This window comes from Oncorhynchus tshawytscha, linkage group LG19, assembly GCF_018296145.1.
Source record: "Oncorhynchus tshawytscha isolate Ot180627B linkage group LG19, Otsh_v2.0, whole genome shotgun sequence".
Classification (NCBI taxonomy): domain Eukaryota; kingdom Metazoa; phylum Chordata; class Actinopteri; order Salmoniformes; family Salmonidae; genus Oncorhynchus; species Oncorhynchus tshawytscha.
Window position 1 is genome coordinate 41,204,172 of NC_056447.1, and position 21,478 is coordinate 41,225,649.

The 21,478-nt window shown below is 41.7% G+C and overlaps 1 protein-coding gene across 2 annotated transcripts in view; it reads left to right on the forward strand.

Moving 5' to 3' along the window:
• The window catches only part of LOC112218773 (cat eye syndrome critical region protein 2), a 49,678-nt gene that overhangs the window by 11,169 nt on the left and 17,031 nt on the right, over window positions 1-21,478 (forward strand). For both annotated transcript variants that reach the window (XM_024379895.2, XM_024379894.2), the window contains exons 2-3: window positions 14,342-14,436; window positions 20,249-20,432. In XM_024379895.2, the coding sequence (XP_024235663.1) occupies window positions 14,342-14,436; window positions 20,249-20,432 (279 nt within the window). The remainder of the gene's footprint in view (window positions 1-14,341; window positions 14,437-20,248; window positions 20,433-21,478) is intronic.

Here is a 21,478-nt window from a genome sequence, read left to right on the forward strand (position 1 = left end):
GTACCTATGATGAAAATTACAGGCCTCTCATCTTTTTAAGTGGGAGAACTTGCACAATTGGTGGCTGACTAAATACTTTTTTGCCCCACTGTATATTGTACATGTGCTATCATAACACTGAGCATAGCTCTTGAAAGAGCCACATGTTCTAAGATGGAACTAAAATCATAGGCATAGCACTGAGGCTAGCCAGATGGGGTAATTCCGTAGTAACAGAATTGCGCTGTCTCAGATTTGTCAACTTAAAATGTATGCCAAACAAAAACCATGCGCAAGGGCTACTTTGAACTGAATGCGCAAGGGCTACTTTTAACTGTTCACATGGAACATTACAAACACACATTTACTGTGCAGATGTGAAGTTTGATAAATAACAGAATTTCAGTAAAATCTTTGTCTACGTTTTCCAAAAGCTCAGTTAAATATCTGCTCTGAATTAAGATTCAACAATGTCTGCAGAAAGAATAGGGTGTCTGCTATGACAGGACATATTGACTTTGAAATAATTTATTTGGGTTATTGAACTACATTAAGTGAAGTGGATTTACACCTGGTAAAGGTATTTCATCATGGGTCCCTGATCTGTACTACACAGAAATGCAAATTGTGACCCACCATCTCTCTTCGGTCTTATGTTCCAAAATTTGAGATTGTACTTTTATCCAATGTAAAAAATAAAAAACAGACTCAGAGCTTCAAAATGGTATATCATGCACTGTAGTTGTAGAACAATGAGAAAGTAATGCTGCTTTGAAAGTTGATCAACTTGTAACCCCACTCTTGAGAAAATGGCCCTTGAATGTTTTGGTACACCTACTAGAGAGCTTTTCTTTTACATTGAGCATTGTTCACACCCATCTATTTGATTCACATGAGGCCATGTGCTAAACAGAGTGAGTACAGTAGTGTTCAAAACAAAGATGAAGACTAAAGGCTGGTTTATACTATGTCTATTGACATGTCTGTAGACGGTGAACAAATAATATCTGAAAATGTAGCTAGACTCAAAGTACTCTTGTTTGTGTTTTGTATAGCTTGTTAAGTCACTCCAGTTCAAACTGACAGTGTTCCATGCCATAAGAATCATCAGATCGTTCTCCCTCTGTCAGGGATGCCATGGTTGATTTCAAAACTCGGTCAACTTCCATGACAAGGGCCACCCGGGTGGCGCAGCGGTCTAAGGGACTGCTATTATGTTAGCACAGCTGAAAACTGTTGCGCTGGCCTTCTTTAGACTAGTTGAGTATCTGGAGCATCAGCATTTGTGGGTTCGATTACAGGCTCAAAACGTCCAGAAACAAATACTTTCTTCTGAAACTCATCAGTCTATTCTTGTTCTGAGAAATGAAGGCTATTCCATGTGAGAAATTGCCAAGAAACTGAAGATCTCATACAGCGCTGTGTACTACACCCTTCACAGAACAGCGCAAACTAGCTCTAACCAGAATAGAAAGAGTGGGAGGCCCCGGTGCACAACTGAGCAAGAGGACAAGTACATTAGTGTTTAGTTTGAGAAACAGACGCCTCACAAGTCCTCAACTGGCAGCTTCATTAAATAGTACCCGCAAAACACTAGTCTCAACGTCAACATTGAAGAGGCGACTCCGGGATGCTGGCCTTCTAGGCAGAGTTCCTCTGTCCAGTGTCTGTGTTTTGCCCATTTTAATATTTTCTTTTTATTGGCCAGTCTGCTATATGGCTTTTTCTTTGCAGCTCTGCCTAGAAGGCCAGCATCCCAGAGTCGCCCCTTCACTGTTGATGTTGAGACTGGTGTTTTGTGGGTACTGTTGCTATAAAACGGCATATTTTTCCGCTTATACGTTTCTTCTAATTTTGTCGTTTTCATTGCAAGTTAAATCGTACTGTTCGCTAGCTAATGTTAGCTGGCTGGCTCGCTAACATTACGTGTATGATCTGTGTACTATATTATTCGTATATCAGCCTTTTGCATTGCTAGTTATAGCCTAATGTTAGCTAACATTGAACCTAGTTGGCAGATTTATTTAGGGTAGTAATGTTATGATTTGGGATTATGGGTCATTGTTTAGCTAGCTAGCCACATGTCTAAAGACTCCACTATACAAGTAACCATTTCACTGTACTGTTTACACTTTCTGTATCCTGTGCATGTGACAAATAAACTTGATTTTATTTGATATAGTGTTTACCGAAGACGGTATTGTGACGAACAACATGACCTTCACCAAACTCAAATTAGGATAGAACATTAGGCCAACAAGACAGGGTCCACGTTCTAAAATTCCTCCGTAGAATGCCCTGCTTTTATTTTGTCACTCAGAACCGTGTTATTTTCTGTAATTAGCTTGCCATTAACTAGTCAATAAGGATCTTGTTGTGATTTTTTTTTTTTTTTTTTTTTTTCCTTTCCTGTAGTAATGAATACATGAGTTCAATTTTAAAAAGTTGTCAGCTATGACATGGTCATTATTTGAACTGACTAGCTAGCTAACAAGCTCGAATCTAACCTAAACATTGTTTTGAAAGTTGCCTGGTTTGCTAGATTGATATTTATGCTAATTTAATTCATCCAGTTATGCTATTTTGGATGACCAGGCTGCTGATGTCATGGAGCCTGTCGTTTTCTGTTTTATACTTTTTAATAATGACAACAAGTTTGTCAGACAACAATAGACAACAGACATGTCGATAGACGTAGTATAAACCAGCCTTTAGTCTTAATCTTTGATTGTTTTGAACACTACTGTACTCACTCTGTTTAGCACATGGCCTCATGTGAATCAAAGAGATGGGTGTGAACAATGCTCAATGGGTGTAAACAAAGAAAAGTTCTCTAGTAGGTGTACCAAAACATTCAAGGGCCATTTTCTCAAGAGTGGGGTTACAAGTTTAGCAACTTTCAAAGCAACAGTACTTTCGCATTGTTCTACAACTACAGTGCATGATATACCATGTTCTAGCTGTGAGTCTCTACTTTTATTTCGAAACTCAAATTGTTTTCTATCCAATACTACTAATAATATGCATATATTAGCATCTGGGACTGTAACCAGCAGTTTACTCTGGGCACGCTTTTCATCCAAAAGTGAAAATGCTGCCCCCTATCCCAATACTGACTTGCCTAGTTAAATACATGTAAAAAAAAAAAAAGGCAAAACAGGGAAATGGCATCGTGTCCATAAAATATTACAGAAAAATACACAAATTACTGATACAATTGAAGATCAGAAACTGCAGTTATCACAAACAGTGTTGTCGATCAGTCTTAAAAATAGACAAGGACAGCAGCGACTGTGAACAAAGACTGTATTGAGTGACTGATCTGGTCAGTAAAGAACATAGATACAAAGGCAGTTGTCCCATCAATGCTTTGTACACAAGTGTGCCAGTGCCTTAGCCTCCTGGTGGAGAGAGGGGTCCATTGCACCATAGCATACAAATCACAGTGATGGGTGAGTGATCCAGCATTTGTAATACATTTTAAAGCTCCATGATACAGTGTCCAGAATGTAAGGTACTTGCTGAGCCCTGGATATAGACAATATCACCACAATCCAGCACTGATAGTGCTTTGAACAAGATCCTTTCTGACTAACATTGGAAAGCAAGATGTTTTTCCTGAAATAGAAACCCAATTTCAACTTAAAGTTTGTCACATGCACAGGATACAGAATATGTAAATGGTACAGGGAAATGGCTACTTGAATTGTAACAATATCAAAAACTGAAAATTTCCAGATAAGTATTTTGTAATTATTAGATGATGCTTACCCAGACACACTTGTCTAAATTGATGGGTCATGTGAAAGAAATGCTATACCTCTTCCCCACCAGCCACATCCAGCTTAGTGGAGGGGTCACTGTTGTTTAGACGTGTACACATGTTCATGAAATACAATAGATTGGCTGTATTCACCCCCAGACACACCTGGTTAACTTGATGGGTCCTGTAATCCTCTGGCAAGTGGAGTCTTTGTTTTTGACATTTAGCTAGTTAGCTAAACAATAAACCAGGATTATGCCAATTTATGCTACTACCACCAATACAAACTGATTGTCATAGCTGTTTTATGAATCTGCATCTAGTTCAAACTAACCAACTTGGTTCAGTGTTAGCTAGCTAGTGAACATTAGGCTATAACTAGCCATGCAAATGGATTTCTGGTAATAATACTACACAGATCATATACATAACGTTAGCGAGCCAGCAAACTAACATTCGCTTGTTGGTTAACAGTATTCTTTAGCTTGCAATGAAAATGACTTTCTGACATTTTAAACTTATATCTGAATGTAGCTATACTCTTACTTGTATACATGGATGAACGCTTCACGGCAGACTAGAACCATTTAACTCCATTTCGTTTGTAGTTACATCTTGTTTAGCCAGCGTTGTCAAGTCATTATGGTTCATACTGACCGTGGCATGTGCAGAAAGTAGCCCATTACAACTTTTTCCAACTGATCTGTCAATAGCGCCTGCTAAATTCAGGGCCTCAATATTGATAAGAAAAGTAGAAACCTCTCGAGGGCTAATCTTATACTGCATCTTTCAAAAAAGACTACAAAGGATTGTCAGCACATTCTGAGCAGCTCACGTTGTAGACAGAAGCATGCTACATAGCAGACCAATCTAAACTTATCTCCCGGCATGTCCTGCCCATCCATTATCTCAGCCAATCAGGAACCTTCCTGCTAGCCATGTCTATTTCTGTGTCTAAACCATCTAGGCTCTTAATTTTAACCATTTTATTTGTATTTACAGATGGAGTAAAAGTTGGTTAAGGCACATGAAAGTTTGCGTTTCTGACAAGTGCATTACGATAAATAAAAGTTCAAATGTGCCTTCTGTCAAGTGATGTGCGACGTATGCCTAGATTCCTAAAACGGGTCAGTTGTAGAGATGCAGGAAATTAGCTTTAAAAATATAAATTTCTCTCAGCCTCATTCCAAAACATGTAGATTAGCTATACAACTACAGATGTGTCGGTTATCAAATTTGTATTTGAACAATGCAGTTCAAGAAATTGAGTTGTAGCATAACAGTCTTGTGTCATAGCATCCGGTCGAGGGAGCGCTTTGAATGCGTCTCTGTATGTGGAGTAAAGGTGGTCTAGAGTTTAAAAAATATATATATTTCCTCTAGTTGCACATGTGACACACTGGTAGATATTAGTTCAAACGGATTTAAGTGTGCCTGCATTAATGTCCCCGGCCACTAGGAGCGCAACTTCTGGATGTGCATTTTCTTGTTTGCTTATGGCCTTACACAGCTCGTTGAGTGCAGTCGAGTGCCAGCATCATTTGTGGTGGTAGATGGACCGCTACGAATAATATAGATGAGAAATCTCTTGGCAATTAGTGTGGTCTACAGCTTATAATGAGGTACTTTTTCTCAGGCTAGCAGTACCTCGAGACTTCCTTAATATTAGACATTGGACCAGCTGTTATTGACACACACACACACACACACACACACACACACACACACACACACACACCCCTCGTCTTACCAGACGTAGCTGTCCTGTCCTGCCAATGCATGGAAAACCCAACCAACTGTATATTATCCCTGTCGTCGTTCAGCAACGACTCTGTAAAACATAAGATATTACAGTTTTTAATGTCCTGTTGGTAGGATAGTCTTGAACAGAGTGATTTGGTTGACAGCCGTATACCACGGGTATGACAACATTTATTTTTACTGCTGTAATTACGTTGGCAACCAGTTTATAGTAGCAGTAAGGCACCTCAGGGGTTTGTGGTATATGGCCAATGTACCACTCCGTGTTGCGTCGTGCCTAGGAACAGCCCTTAGCCAGGGTATATAGGCCATATCCCACACCCCCTCGGGCCTAATTGCTTCAATAGAATGGATGGTAGAGGTGGGTTACCCAGTTGCCAACATATTCTCACAAGGCACCCCGATCTCCACCCCCTGTATTTCCATATTTTCTACACGCAAATTATGGGAATTTGTGCCTGGTCTAGGAGAAGCAGTACATCCTTCGCGTCAGACTCATTAAAGACAAGAACTTTGTCCAGTTCGAGGTGAGTAATCGCTGTTCTGATATCCAGAAGCTCTTTTCAGTCATAAGAGACTGTAGCAGCAACATTATGTACAAAATAGGTTAGAAACAATGTGAAAAAAAAACACAAAATAGCACAGTTGGTTAGGAGACCGTAAAACTGCAGCCATCCTCTTCGGCGCCATTATTGACCGATGTCACGGCCTGTCACGGACACCGACGGCCCGCTTTGAGGATAATACAGTGCTACCGACGCAGCCTGTTACCAAGGACTGTGAGCTCTCCTTCTCTGTGGCCGATGTAAGACATTTAAACGTGCTAACCCTCACAAGGCTGCCGGCCCAGAAGTCATCCCTAGCTGTGTCCTCAGAGCATGCGCAGACCAGCTGGCTGGTGTGTTTACGGACATATTCAATTTGTCCCTATACCGGTCTGCTGTTCCCCACATGCTTCAAGATGGCCACCATTATTCCTGTCCCCAAGAAAGCAAAGGTAACTGAACTAAATGACTATCGCACCGTAGCAGTCACTTTTGTCATCATGAAGTGCTTGGAGAGACCAAGGATCATATCACCTCAACCTTACATTCACCCTAGACTCACTTTAAGTTTCTTATCGCCCCAATAGGTCCACAGACGATGCAATCGCCATCACACTGCACACTGCCCTATTCCATCTGGACAAGAGGAATACCAATGTAAGAATGCTGTTCATTGATTACAGCTCAGCATTCAACACCATAGTACCCTCCAAGGTTGAGGCCCTGGGTCTCAACCCCGCCCTGTGCAATTGGGTCCTGGACTTTCTGACAGACCGCCCCCAGGTGGTGAAGGTAGGAAACAACATCTCCACTTTGCTGACCCTCAACACTAGGGCCCCACAGGGGTGCGTGCTCAGCCCCCTCCTGTACTCCCTGTTCACCCATGACTGCGTGGCAATGCACGCCTACAACTCAATTATCAAGTTTGCAGACGTTTCAACAGTAGAGGCTTGATTACCAACAATGATGAGACGGCCTACAGGGAGGAGGTGAGGGCACTCGGGGTGTGGTGTCAGGAAAACAACCTCTCACTCAACGTCAACCAAACCAAAGGGGATGATCGTGGACTTCAGGAAACAGCAGAGGGAGTACTCCTCTATCCACATCGACGGGACAACAGTGGAGAAGGTGGAACGTTTTAAGTTCCCCGACGTCGATATCACTGACAAACTGAAATGGTCCACGCACACAGACAGTGTGGTCAAGGAGCAACAGTGCTTCTTCAACATCAGGAGGCTGAAGAAATTTGTCCTGTCAACTAAAATTGTCACAAACTTTTACAGATGTACAATTGAGCATAAAAAAAACAACTTCCTCTCTAAGCCATCAGACTTTTAAACAGCCATTACTAACAGAGGCTGCTGCCTACATACAGACATGTAATCATTGTCCACTTTTAATAAACATGTTTACATATCTTGCATCACTCATCTCATGTATGTATATACTGTATTTTAAACCATCTATTGCATCTTGCCTATGCCGCTCTGTCATTGCTCATCCATATATTTATGTGTGTATATATTTTTATTCCTTTACCTAGAATTGTGTGTGTTTTAGGAAGTTGTTGTGGAATTGATAGATATTTCTGCACTGTTGGAAGTAGAAGCACACTCATTTCACTACACATTCAATAACATCTGCTAACAATGTGTATGTGACCAGTAAAATTTGATTTGATGTCTGTTCAATTACTTGAATAGTATTTTAGTTTCTTGTGTGAGCCCATCGCATCGTTTTCTCTAAAGAGAGAAATCAAGTTAATAACTGTGGGACACTGGGCTGAAGGGAGTTGTAGTTTTCATGAATCAAATATTCAACCTACATTGAACAAAAAATATAAACGCATCATGTAAAGTGTGGGTCCTATGTGTCATGAGCTGAAACAAAATATCCCAGAAATGTTCCATATTCACAAAAAGCTCATTTCTGTCATTTTGTGCACAAATGTGTTTACATCTCTGTGAGTGAGCATTTCTCCTTTGCCGAGGTAATCCATCCACCTGACCGGTGTGGCATATCAAGAAGCTGATTAAACAGCATGATCACTACACAGGTGCACCTTGTGCTGGGGACAATTAAAGGCCACTTTAAAATGTGCAGGTTTGTCACACAATGCCACAGATGTCTGAAGTTTTAATGGAGTGTGCAATTGGCATGCTGACTGCTGGAATGTCCACCAGAGGTATTGCCAGAGAATTTAATGTTAACTTCTCTGCCATATGCTGACTCCAACGTCGTTTTAGAGAAATTTCCAGTGCGTCCACCCGGCCTCACAACTGCAGACCACTTGTAACTACGCCAGCCCAGGACCTCAACATCTGGCTTCTTCACCTATGGGATCGTCTATTGGAGAGGGGGTGCAGAGGAGTATTTATGTCTGTAATAAATCCCTTTTGTTTGTAAAACTCATTCTGAGTGGCTGGGCCTGCCTCCGCAGCGGGTGGGCCTGGCTGCATATTGGGTGGGCCGATGCCCTCCCCGGCCTACCCATGGCTGCGCCCCTGCCCAGTCATGTGAAATCCATAGATTAGGGCCTAAGGAATTTATTCAAATTGACTGATTTTCCTTTATATGATACTTTTGAATGCTGGCGGTGCTTTCACTCTAGTGGTAGCATGAGACGGAGTCTACAACCCTCACATGTGGCTCAGGTAGTGCAGCTCATCCAGGATGGCACATCAATGCGAGCTGTGGCAAGACAGTTTGCTGTGTCTGTCAGCGTAGTGTCCAGAGCATGGAGGCGCTACCAGGAGACAGGCCAGTACATCAGGAGACGTGGAGGAGGCCGTAGGAGGGCAACAACCCAGCAGCAGAACCGCTTACCTCCGCCTTTGTGCAAGGAGGAGCAGGAGGAGCACTGCCAGAGCCCTGCAAAATGACCTCCAGCAGGCCACAAATGTGCATGTGTCTGCTCAAACGGTCAGAAACAGACTCCATGAGGGTGGTATGAGGGCCCGATGTCCACAGGTGGGGGTTGTGCTTACAGGCCAACACCGTGCAGGACTTTTGGCATTTGCCAGAGAACACCAAGATTGGCAAATTCGCCACTGGCGCCCTGTGCTCTACACAGATGAAAGCAGGTTCACACTGAAAGCAGGTTCACACTGAGCACATGTGACAGTCTGGAGACGCCGTGGAGAACGTTCTGCTGCCTGCAACATCCTCCAGCATTACCGGTTTGGCGTCGGGTCAGTCATGGTGTGGGGTGGCATTTCTTTGGGGGCCGCACAGCCCTCCATGTGCTCGCCAGAGGTAGCCTGACTGCCATTAGGTACCGAGATGAGATCCTCAGACCCCTTGTGAGACCATATGCTGGTGCGGTTGGCCCTGGGTTCCTCCTAATGCAAGACCATGCTAGACCTCAAGTGGCTGGAGTGTGTCAGCAGTTCCTGCAAGAGGAAGGCATTGATGCTATGGACTGGCCCGCCCGTTCACCAGACCTGAATTGAGCACATCTGGGACATCATGTCTCGCTCCATCCACCAACGTCACGTTGCACCACAGACTGTCCAGGAGTTGGCAGATGCTTTAGTCCAGGTCTGGAGATCCCTCAGGAGACCATCCACCACCTCATCAGGAGCATGCCCAGGTGTTGTAGGGAGGTCATACAGGCACGTGGAGGCCACACACACTACTGAGCCTCATTTTGACTTGTTTTAAGGACATTACATCAAAGTTGGATCAGCCTGTAGTGTTGTTTTCCACTTTAATTTTGAGTGCGACTCCAAATCCAGACCTCCATGGGTTGATAAATTTGATTTCCATAATTTTTGTGTGATTTTGTTGTCAGCACATTCAACTATGTAAAGAAAAAAGTATTTAATAAGAATATTTCATTCATTCAGATCTAGGATGTGTTATTTTTATTTTTTTGAGCAGTGTATATATTATTCCTTCGGTATAGTTCAGCGCAGAAATATGTTAATGAACTACAATGACCATAATCCATTGCACCTGTTCTTTCCGCCTCTAACAGAGATGGATACATTTTCTTTACGCCTGCTACTTTAGGTTAGATGCACACAGACTGGATGAGAGCGGAATGTACACAACGAGGAGAGAGTGGGATAGACAGTTTGTGAAAGTATGCCTTATTTACTTTGAAGAACTTGTCAAATGATTGTCATAACTTTAAGGAATGAAAAATTGAAAAGTCGTCAAATAAAAACTTGGTTATTTACACAACTGACATTTCATAGTCGTCTTTCTTTTTTTTGATGTCTACCCAATTTGGACAATGGAATATTTTCATGTTTTGACAATTTAATTGAACTTTTTGCCTTTGGTAATGTCAATTAAAAAGCTCAAATTTGTGTGATTTTTGTTTCATAATGCATTTAATGTTTTAAAAATTATCAAAACCCAAATTTAAAACGGTGATATTTTTTATTTAAAAAAATATATATATATTTTTTATAATGGAACCAAAATTGAGTCAGCTTCAAAAAACACTAATCGCTCAGCATTACTGGTAGCTAACTACGCTAATGGTCAAAAGTTTTAGAACACTTACTCATTAAGGCTTTTCTTTATTTTTACTATTTTTTACAGTATAGAATAATAGTGAAGACATCAAAACTAATTAAATAACACATGGAATCATGTAGTAACCAAAAAAGTCGTAAACAAATTAAAATATACAGCTGAAGTCAGAAGTTTACATACACTTAGGCTGGAGTCATTAAAACCCTTTTTCAACCACTCCACAAATGTCTTGTTAACAAACTGTAGTTTTGTCAAGTCATTTAGGACATCTACTTTGCATGACACAATTTAATTTTCCCAACAATTGTTTGAAGAAAGATTTATTTCACTTCCCGTGGGTTAGAAGTTTACGTATACTAAGTTGACTGTGCCTTTTAAACAGCTTGGGAAAATTCAAGAAAATGATGCCATGGCTTTAGATGCTTCTGATAAATAAAAATAATTGACATAATTTGAGTCATTTGGAGGTGTACCTGTGGATGTATTTCAAGGCCTACCTTCAAACTCACTGCCGCTCTGCTTGACATCATGGGAAAATCAAAAGAAATCAGCCAAGACCTCAGAAAAACAAATGTAGACCTTCACAAGTCTGGTTCATCCTTGGGAGCAATTTCCAAATGCCTGAAGGTACCATGTTCATCTGTACAAACAACAGTATGCAATTATAAACACCATTGGACCACACAGCCGTCATACCGCTGAGGAATCAGACGTGTTCTGTCTCCTAGAGAATGTACTTTGGTGCAAACAGTGCAAATCAATCCCAGAACAACAGCAAAGAACCTTGTGAAGATGCTAGAGGAAACGGGTACAAAACTATCTATATCCACAGTAAAACAAGTCCTATATCGCCATAACCTAGGCCGCTCAGCAAGGAAGAATCCACTGCTCCAAAACCGCCATAAAAAAGCCAGACTATGTTTTGCAACTGCACATGGGGACAAAGATCATACTTTTTGGAGAAATGTCCTCTGGTCTGATGAAACAATAATAGAACTGTTTGGCCATAATGACCATCGTTATGTTTAGAGGAAAAATGGGGAGGCTTGCAAGCCGAAGAACACCATCCCAACCGTGAAGCACGGGTGTGGCAGCATCATGTTGTGAGGGTGCTTTGCTGCAGGAGGATCTGGTGCACTTCACAAAATAGATGGCATCATGAGGCAGGAAAATTATGTGGATATATTGAAGCAACATCTCAAGACATCAGTCAAGAAGTTAAAGCTTGGTCACACGTGGGTCTTCCAAATGGACAATGATCCCAAGCATACTTCCAAAGTTGTGGCAAAATGGCTTAAGGACAACAAAGTCAAGGTATTGGAGTGGCCATCACAAAGCTCTGACCTCAATCCTATAGAAAATTTGTGGGCAGAACTGAAAAAGCGTGTGCGAGCCAGGAGGCCTACAAACCTGACTCTGTTACACCAGCTCTGTCAGGAGGAATGGGCCAAAATTCCCCCAACTTATTGTGGGAAGCTTGTGGAAGGCTACACAAAACATTTGACCGAAGTTAAACAATTTAAAGTCAATGCTACCAAATACTAACTGAGTGTAGGTAAACTTGTGACCCACTGGGAATGTGATGAAAGGAAAGCTGAAATCATTCTCTCTACTATTATTCTGACGTTTCACATTCTTAAAATAAAGTGGTGATCCTAACTGTCCTAAGACAGGGAATTTTTGCCAGGATTTAAATGTCAGGAATTGTGAAAAACGGAGTTTAAATGTATGAACTTCCGACTTCAACTGTAAATTATTCAAACTCTTGGCATTCTATCAACCATAATTTTTTTCATTAAAAAAAATGTAACTAGGCAAGTCAGTTCAAAACAAATTCTTATTTACATTGGCGGCCAAACCTGGACGACACTACGCCAATTGTGCATCAACCTATGGGACTCTCAATCACGGCCGGATGTGATACAGCCTGGATTCGAACCAGGGACTGTAGTGACTCCTCTTGCACTGAGATGTAGTGTCTTAGACCACGGCGCCAATCGGGAGCCCAAAGCCTCATGATGGAGTCACCTGGAATGCATTTCAATTAACAGGTGTGTTTTAAGTTAATTTATGGAATTTCTTTCCTCAACGCGTTTGAGCAAATCAGTGATGTTGTGACAATAGTTACGATAGTCCATATTATGGCAAGAACAGCTCAAAACACTTTTTTTGGTTACTACATGATTCCATATGTGTTATTTCATAGTTTTGATGTCTTCACTCTACAATGTAGAAAATAGTACAAATAAACACTTGATGTGTAGGTGTTCTAAAACTTTTGACCCTAGTGTATGTTATTGTGGTTTCTGGCACCCCAGTTCCAGGCCCTCTCAAGGTTGTGAGCTTCTCTCCTCCCAGGCTCTTCATATTGAATTATTCTTTAGATCCATTAGAATCTGTCTAATTTTCCACCATGATCAATAGGTTTTTAAATCGGTCATTTGAAATGTGCTCAAGCAGCTTAATGAACTCTGCTTTTTTAATAATAGTACTTGGAGATAAAGAATCAGTTTCTGTTGCACCACCAACCAGTCCTGAGTAGCTATCTGATTTTTTTACATTTTTTATCCCATAGCAGAAACATCCAACTTATCCTGTTTTTAAAGCACTCTCTCTCCCTCCCCCCTGTGTTTCATCCTACTGATGGTTGACTCTTAGCTTCCTTGCTTCTCCACAGCCAAGAGGTGTGGAGGCTGACCCCTCCCCAGTGACCCCAGCACTTAGATGGGTTTTATCTAGAGAGAGGCAGCAATCTGCAGGCTGTGGCTGCACAATGAAATGGTCCTCCTCACCCTTCAGTTAATTCTGGACTGTCACTGTGCTTTTTCTTTGGGGAGGTTTGTTGGTGGAGGGGAGATGTGTTTTATGCAGAGAATTTAGAAGTAAATTCTGTAGATGGAGACAGAAGGGAGTGTTGGAGAGGTCAGCTGCAGGCGGATTACTTTTTAAGTGGAATAGCCAATTCTGAAGGGTGGCTTTGCATCCTAGGAAAGTGGGAAGAAAGGTTAAGTAGAATGGAGACTTGGCTGATAGAGCCATTTGCATTAGTGTTTTTTGCCCTCAGCCTCCCTTGTCTCTGCCCAGCCTCTGCTCTGTAGCTGAGGGCCTTTGGGTATCCCGGGGAGAGAGCAAGCATGCTGGGTAACAGTGGAGGAGAGGGGGGTCGGTCTGTACGGTGGCCTTAGGCTCCTGCTGCCGTCTCTCCTTGGCTCTTTCAGGGCCTTTAGAGTTTGCTCTCCCGGTTACTGCCGCTTCATAAACCCTCAATAGTGGCCACACAATGCCAGGCAGGAGAGGGGTCAGGGTTGAACTTGAACCTCGCATCCAACCGCTGGCAGAAAGGACTCCTCTGAGAACCTGTGAGCTAGTCACCCCCCTCCCCCCAGCAACTCAATCACCCTAACCAGTCCCTACACGCAGCCTATCTAGTATGGTTGTTTGTCATGATCAAGTGTACTCGACTCGAGGTGAAATACTGCCTGATTCTGGTCCCCTATGGCTCTGACAATGTACTAGTTCCAATATCCACACATCAACTAAGTTTTGCTACGAGAGCTCCTGTTTCATTGAAAATGTCAAACGGTGTCTTGGAAACCCTAAATTCTCATCACCTCCTACCGTTTTACTCCAGGGCATCTGTATCACTTTGGAATCACACAGCTTTTTTTTTTTTACGTGCCTACCTGTGACTAATACCAACCATAAAATGTTATATGTTGACTTTAAAACAAATATTTTTGCGTACCTTAAAAAGAGGATCTCCATATAACTCACTGGCTGACCTCTTCTCCCTTCTGTGTGGTAGGAGCTGGAAGAGGCGCTACAGAAGCAGGACATAGACTTTCTGGCTGACCTCCTCGTCTCACTGCTGCAAGGATGCTACCAGCGCACAGACATCACGTAAGTAGTACCCCCGGCCTTCCCACATTCTTTATTTAATTTTTATTATTTTAATATTGACTAGGTCTACCTTTTTTCGCTCACTAGCACACAGTAGCATTTACCTTTACCTTTTACCTTTCCAACTCAATGTTGGTCTGTTATCTTCCCCATCTTGGTGACAACATCCAGGGGCCCGTATGGGCCTACACTAGAGGTCGAAACGTTTATGATTTTTCAACGCCGATACCGATTTATTGGAGGACCAAAATAAGCCGATACCGATTAATCAATTTTTGTTGTTTGTTTTTTGTTGTTGTAATAATGACAATTACAACAATACTGAATGAACTTATTTTAATTTAATATAATACATCGATAAAATCAATTTAGCCTCAAATAAATTCTGAAACATGTTCAATTTGGTTTAAATAATGCAAAAACAAAGTGTTGGAGAAGAAAGTAAAAGTGCAATATGTGCCATGTAAAACGTTTAAGTTCCTTCCTTGCTCAGAACATGAGAACATATGAAAGCTGGTGGTTCCTTTTAACAAGAGTCTTCAATATTCCCGGGTAAGAAGATTTAGGTTGTAGTTATTATAGGAATTATAGCACTATTCCTCTCTCTACCATTTGTATTTCATATACCTTTGACTATTGGATGTTCTTATAGGCACTTTAGTATTGCCAGTGTAACAGTATAGCTTCCGTACCTCTCCTCGCTCCTACCTGGGCTCGAACCAGGAACACAACGACAACAGCCACCCTCGAAGCAGCATTACCCATGCAGAGCAAGGGGAACAACTACTCCAAGTCTCAGAGCGAGTGACGTTTGAAACGCTATTGGCGCGTACCCCCACTAACTAGCTAGCCATTTCACATCACATCGTTACACCAGCCTAATCTCGGAGGTTGATAGGCTTGAAGTCATAAACAGCGCAATGCTTGACGCACAACGAAGAGCTGCTGGCAAAAAGCACGAAAGTGCTGTTTGAATGAATGCTTACGAGCCTGCTGCTGCCTACCACCGCTCAGTCAAACTGCTCTATCAAATCATAGACTTAGTTATAACATAATAACACACAGAAATACGAGCCTTAGGTCTTTTAATATGGTCGAATCCGGAAACTATCATCTCGAAAACAAGACGTTTATTCTTTCAGTGAAATACAGAACAGTTCTGTATTTTATCTAACGGCTGGCATCCATAAATCTAAATATTCCTGTTACATTGCACAACCTTCAATGTTATGTCATAATTATGTAAAATTCTGGCAAATTAGGTGGCCCAAATGGTGGCATATACACTGACTCTGCATGCAATGAACGCAAGAGAAGTGACACAATTTCACCTGGTTAATATTGCCTGCTAACCTGGATTTCTTTTAGAAAAATATGCAGGTTTAGAAATATATACTTCTGTGTATTGATTTTAAGAAAGGCATTGATGTTCATGGTTAGGTACACATTGGAGCAACGATACGCACCGCATCGATTATATGCAACGCAGGACACGCTAGATAAACTAGTAATATCATCAACCACATGTAGTTAACTAGTGATTATGATTGATTGATAAAAAAATAATTAAGTTTAATGCTAGCTAGCAACTTACCTTGGCTTACTGCATTCGCGTAACAGGCAGTCTCCTCGTGGAGTGCAATGAGAGGCAGGTGGTTAGAGCGTTGGACTAGTTAACTGTAAGGTTGCACGATTGGATCCCCCGAGCTGATAATGTGAAGTTCTGCCCCTGAACGAGGCAGTTAACCCACCTAGTTAAATAAAGATTAAATAACGGTGTAAAAAAATCGGTGTCCAAAAATACTGATTTCCGATTGTTATGGAAACTTGAAATCGGCCCTAATTAATTGGCCATTCCGATTAATCGGTCGACCTCTAGCCTGCACACAGTGAAACACAGGAAGTTTGAGTCACAAACCTCGTTAGTAGTGAGCACATCAGAATGGGAACAGCTTGTGTTGAAATCAGCATTTTACAACTGAGAGTTCTCACGAAGGAAGCTTGGTTTAGGAAGATTTTTCCCTGGTGGGGGATAGTTCATTTGATGAGTGTGTGAGATAGGGAGTGGGAAGAGCACAGGAAAGTAAAATGAATGTTCTAATCCAAAAGTGACCTCCATCCACTACCACCACCTCTTCTGGGTCCTCATTGATCAAAGGTGTGTGCACACAAAAAATACTCAAAACCTTTGCTTGTGCCAGTTTTTCCGCAAAGGTTGGTATTCAAATTTTGAGCTTGATGAGAGTGCATATTTTCACGCTACTCTCAAGCCATGTGTGCACACAACTTCTAGAAGGTTGATCAACTGTATTGCAAGCAAATAGGATTATTGTTTTTTTGAGGTGTTTGCTCAAATTGTAGTAATGGTAAACTAATAGAACCACAATCATGTATTGAGAAACAAAATATTGAACGAACAATTTGTCTTTTGCATAGATGTGTGGGTTTAACATTTACTTTTAAATTGTTTGAAAGGACAATCAGTCTTGTAAGAATGCGCGGCATGCATTTTTTTTGGGGGGGGGGGTCACTGTACCATTCTGCCCACCCCTGTACAGAAATGTTGATAAAATTTGCCATGGCACTGTCTTAGGAACTATCATGGCCCAGTTCCAACATTTTAAAATCATACAGAAAATTAGGGTGTTTATGTTACCGTAAAAGGTGAATGGAGGGTGTTTTCTAGGTGGGGTTGTAGCTCTTGTTCACTACTGAACAAATATAATATGGGTCTGATTTATCAATGAAAACATGCGTACAGTGGGGCAAAAAAGTATTTAGTCAGCCACCAATTGTGCAAGTTCTCCCACTTAAAAAGATGAGGCCTGTAATTTTCATCATAGGTACACTTCAACTATGACAGACAAAATGGGGGGAAAAAGAGATCTGCATGGAGCAATGGGCCAAAATACCAGCAACAATGTGTGAAAACTTTGAAGACTTACATAAAACATTTAACCTCTGTCATCGCCAACAAAGGGTATATAACAAAGTATTGAGAAACTTTTGTTATTGACCAAATACTTATTTTCCACCATAATTTGCAAATAAATGCATTAAAAATCCTACAATGTGATTTTCTGGATTTTTTTTCTCATTTTGTCTGTCATAGTTGAAGTGTACTACCTATGATGAAAATTACAGGCCTCTCTCATCTTTTTAAGTGGGAGAATATGCACAATTTGTGGCTGACTGAATACTTTTTGCCCCACTGTATATGTTGCATGTGACCGTTTGATCAATCCCAATAATTTGTGGCGCATGCACATCCTAGAATCTCCACGTACACCAGAATTTAGTAAGACATTTACTCACTGTTGATAAGTGAGCCCCCTGCTCTTGCTCCATCAGCACTACCGGGCCAGGCACCAGTCTGCCTGTGATTGGGGAGAGAGGTTAGGACTGATCCAGTTTCCGCACCCGGGCTGGCCTTATTGGGCTGGACAGCCACTGGCATCTCGGGGTGGCTGTTTGGCTCTGGCCTTTCACACGGAGCTGCACTTTTCATCCGCACTCGTTAACCGCTCCGGCGGAGCTGGAGAGGGGGGTGGTGGTGTGTCAGCAGAGGATGGGGGGGGAATCGGCCGATATTAGCTAAAAATGCCAACATCGGTATCGGCCTGATATCTAGTTTAACGGCGATGTGCAAAACCGATGTCAAAACTGACGTGCATACCTATATAACACAGATTAGAACATCTTTGTATATAATGAAGGGACATGACGTAATGACGCTACGTAAAATTCTGCGCTACTCGTGCAACACAGCATTCTTAACCTAGCCCACAATGTCTGCTGTATGGATCGAGCAGTCAACAAGTTGAGCAGTCATTTGAATGAGTAAGATCATTTCAGCGAGACAACTCAAAGGCGAAATCCATAGCCCTTGACAATCAACTGTTCTCTATCATGGGTGATGTTGGCTTTCGCCGACTGGTTGAGCACCAGTACACTTTTTTTGGGGGGGAGGCACATTTTTTCAGATGTTGCACAACTGGAGTTGCACAGTAATAGCGTCACTGCTATTAGCTTCACGACTGACATTTGGACCAGTGATATCAGCCCCTTGAGCATGCTGAGTCTGACAGCACAGTGGGTCATCGAGGATTTCGCACTAAGGAAAGTCTTATTGCATGCTCATCAATATGCTGGTTGTCATACCGCTGCTGCAATTTCAATGGCATTTGCGAATATGTTTGACACTTGGAAACATGAACATGCTAGCTCCATTCAAACAACTGGCTCGAGAAATCAGCTCATCAACTGTGCCTGCAGCAGATGTGATACCCTCTGTCAATGCATTGAAACGCCTGCTCAACAAAACTAACAGGGATGTAATCAAATGTGCACAAAATTTGAGAAGCTTTATGTGCATATGGAACATTTCTGGGATCTTTTTTTCCAGCTCATGAAACATGGGACAAACACTTTACATGTTGCGTTTTATATCATTGTTTAGTGTAGTATTTGTATTCTAATGAATGAATGAAACAGTTGCCCTTGACAGTTTGCCCCGGCAACAAAACTGTCCACACAGGCTGTGAACAAGCGATTGGGTGGCATTTTCTCTTTGCTGTGTCGCCACCATGCTCAACGCTATGTACAAGGACCACTACTTCGATGCAGACAAGAAACAGGGTTTTTGTGAAATGTTACATAGACAGCTGGACAAGATGGAAACAGATGTACACAGTGACAGTGCGCACTGAGGAAGAGAGGCCACGGACAGAGAGCTGAAACTTCACTGCTTGATATGTATGATGAAATCCTGGTTGAGAATGGAACGAATGAACAAATGAACAACGAAACCGCACAGCAAGTAAGTGATAGAAATAGGTTTTGATTATGTTTTACTGGTAATGGGGACATATGTACATGCCAACAAAATAACTTTTTGGTGTGTGTGTAACCTTTTATTTAACTAGGCACGTCATTAAGAACAAAATCATATTTACAATGATGTCCTACCCAGCCAAACCCGGATGACGCTGGGCCAATTGTGCGCCGCCCTATGGAACTCCCAATCACTGCCGGATGTGATACAGCCTGGATTCGAACCAGGGACTGTGGTGATGCCTCTTGCACTGAGATGCAGTGCCTTTGACCGCTGCGCGTGTGTGTGTTAACTATTTAACTGTACTAGAATGCTTAAAAGGCCGCTAAAATGTTTCATATCAGTTATCGGTATCAGGTTTTTTTGGCAAGGAAAATATAGGATATCGATATCGGTGCGTCACTAATACAAACCCACTCAAATGCAAACAAAATGGCTTTCTTTTCGCATTCCTATTTCCTCGAACTACTACGGTATGGCAGCTTGAATTATTTCATGATTATCACAATGGACAGCCTACTTTTCTTAACTTTAAGGACAAGGATTTGGAAGTGAGTGAGTAATGGTGCTGCTATTGTCAGATCCCAATGGTCTCATCGAAGGTCTTTATATTAGGGGGATTATTGTGTTGTAATTTCTGTCCAACCATCGTCCAATCGGTATTCCTTGTAACTGCCTAGATTGGTATCGATACAAAGTACATGTTCCAAGTTTTGACCGTTTGACACTATAAGAACAGTAGGCATTTGAGAATTAATGACAAAATTATCCAATGTTGTATTGGAACCCTTGACTAGTTTGCTCCAACTAAATTCACTGCAGTAGATCTCAATATGGTTTTGTTAATACCCAGCCCTCCTTACTATTGTATTGTCATACTAGCATGTCATTGTCAGATACTAGCATGTCAGAGATTAATGGCAACACTTTACTAGGTGTGGGAAAACATATGGGACTAATCACTCCTCTCCCCTTCAGCCCCCAGGCATTCAGCGATTACCTGGACGACATCATCAACTACCGCTGGGAGTTGGAGGAGGGGAAGCCTAACCCGCTGCGCCAGGGGCCCTTTGAGGAGCTGGCCCCACGCACGCAGGTGGAACTGCTGCACAGGCTGTGTGACTACCGCCTGGACGCTGCCGATGTCTTCGACCTGCTCAAGGTACTGCACGCGCGCGCACACACACACAGAGAGTACACCGGTTACCGCAAGTCTGCACCTTGTTTAACTCCTGTTATGACTGTGTCAGAGTTAGCATGGGGAAAACGGTTTTTAAAAAATGGATAAACACTTTTTTTTGTGTAGTTTTTGGTGTAGTTAGCTGTAGTTATGGTGAATTATTGTGATGCCATTTATGATGACTGGCTGAAGAAGTGCTATCTAACCTGATGAAGTGAATTATGTACAGTACCAGTCATAAGTTTGGACACACCTACTCATTCCAGAGTTTTTCTTTATTTTTACTATTTTCCACATTGTAGAATAATAGTGAAGATATCAAATCTATGAAATAACGTAGTAACCAAGTGTTAAACAAATCAAAATATATTTGAGATTCTTCAAAGTAGCCACCCTTTGCCTTGATGACAGCTTTGCACACTGTTGGCATTCTCTCAACCAGCTTCATGAGGTAGTCATCTGGAATGAATTTCAATTAACAGGTGTGCCTTGTTAAAAGTTCATTTGTGCAATTTCTTTCCTTCTTAATGCGTTTGGGCCAATCAGTTGTCTTGTGACAAGTAGGGGTGGTATACAGAAGATAGCCCTATCTGGTAAAAGACCAAGTCCATATTATGGCAAGAACAGCTCAAATATGCAAAGAGAAACGACAGTCCATCATTACTTTAAGACATGAAGGTCAGTTGATGCCGAAAATTTCAATAACTAAAAAAAAAAATGTGCAGTCGCAAAAACCATCAAGCGCTATGATGAAACTGGCTCTCATGAGGACTGCCACAGGAAAGGAAGACCCAGAGTTAAATCTGCTGCAGAGGATAAATTCATTAGTTACCAGCCTCAGAAATTGAAGCCCAGATAAATGCTTGACAGAGTTCAAGTAAGACACATCTCAACATCAACTGTTTTTTTATGTTTGATTTTATTTAACCTTTTTTATTTTACTAGTCCGTTAAGAACAAATTCTTATTTTACAATGACAGCCTAGGAACAGTGGGTGAACTGCCTTGTTCAGGGGCAGAACGACAAAG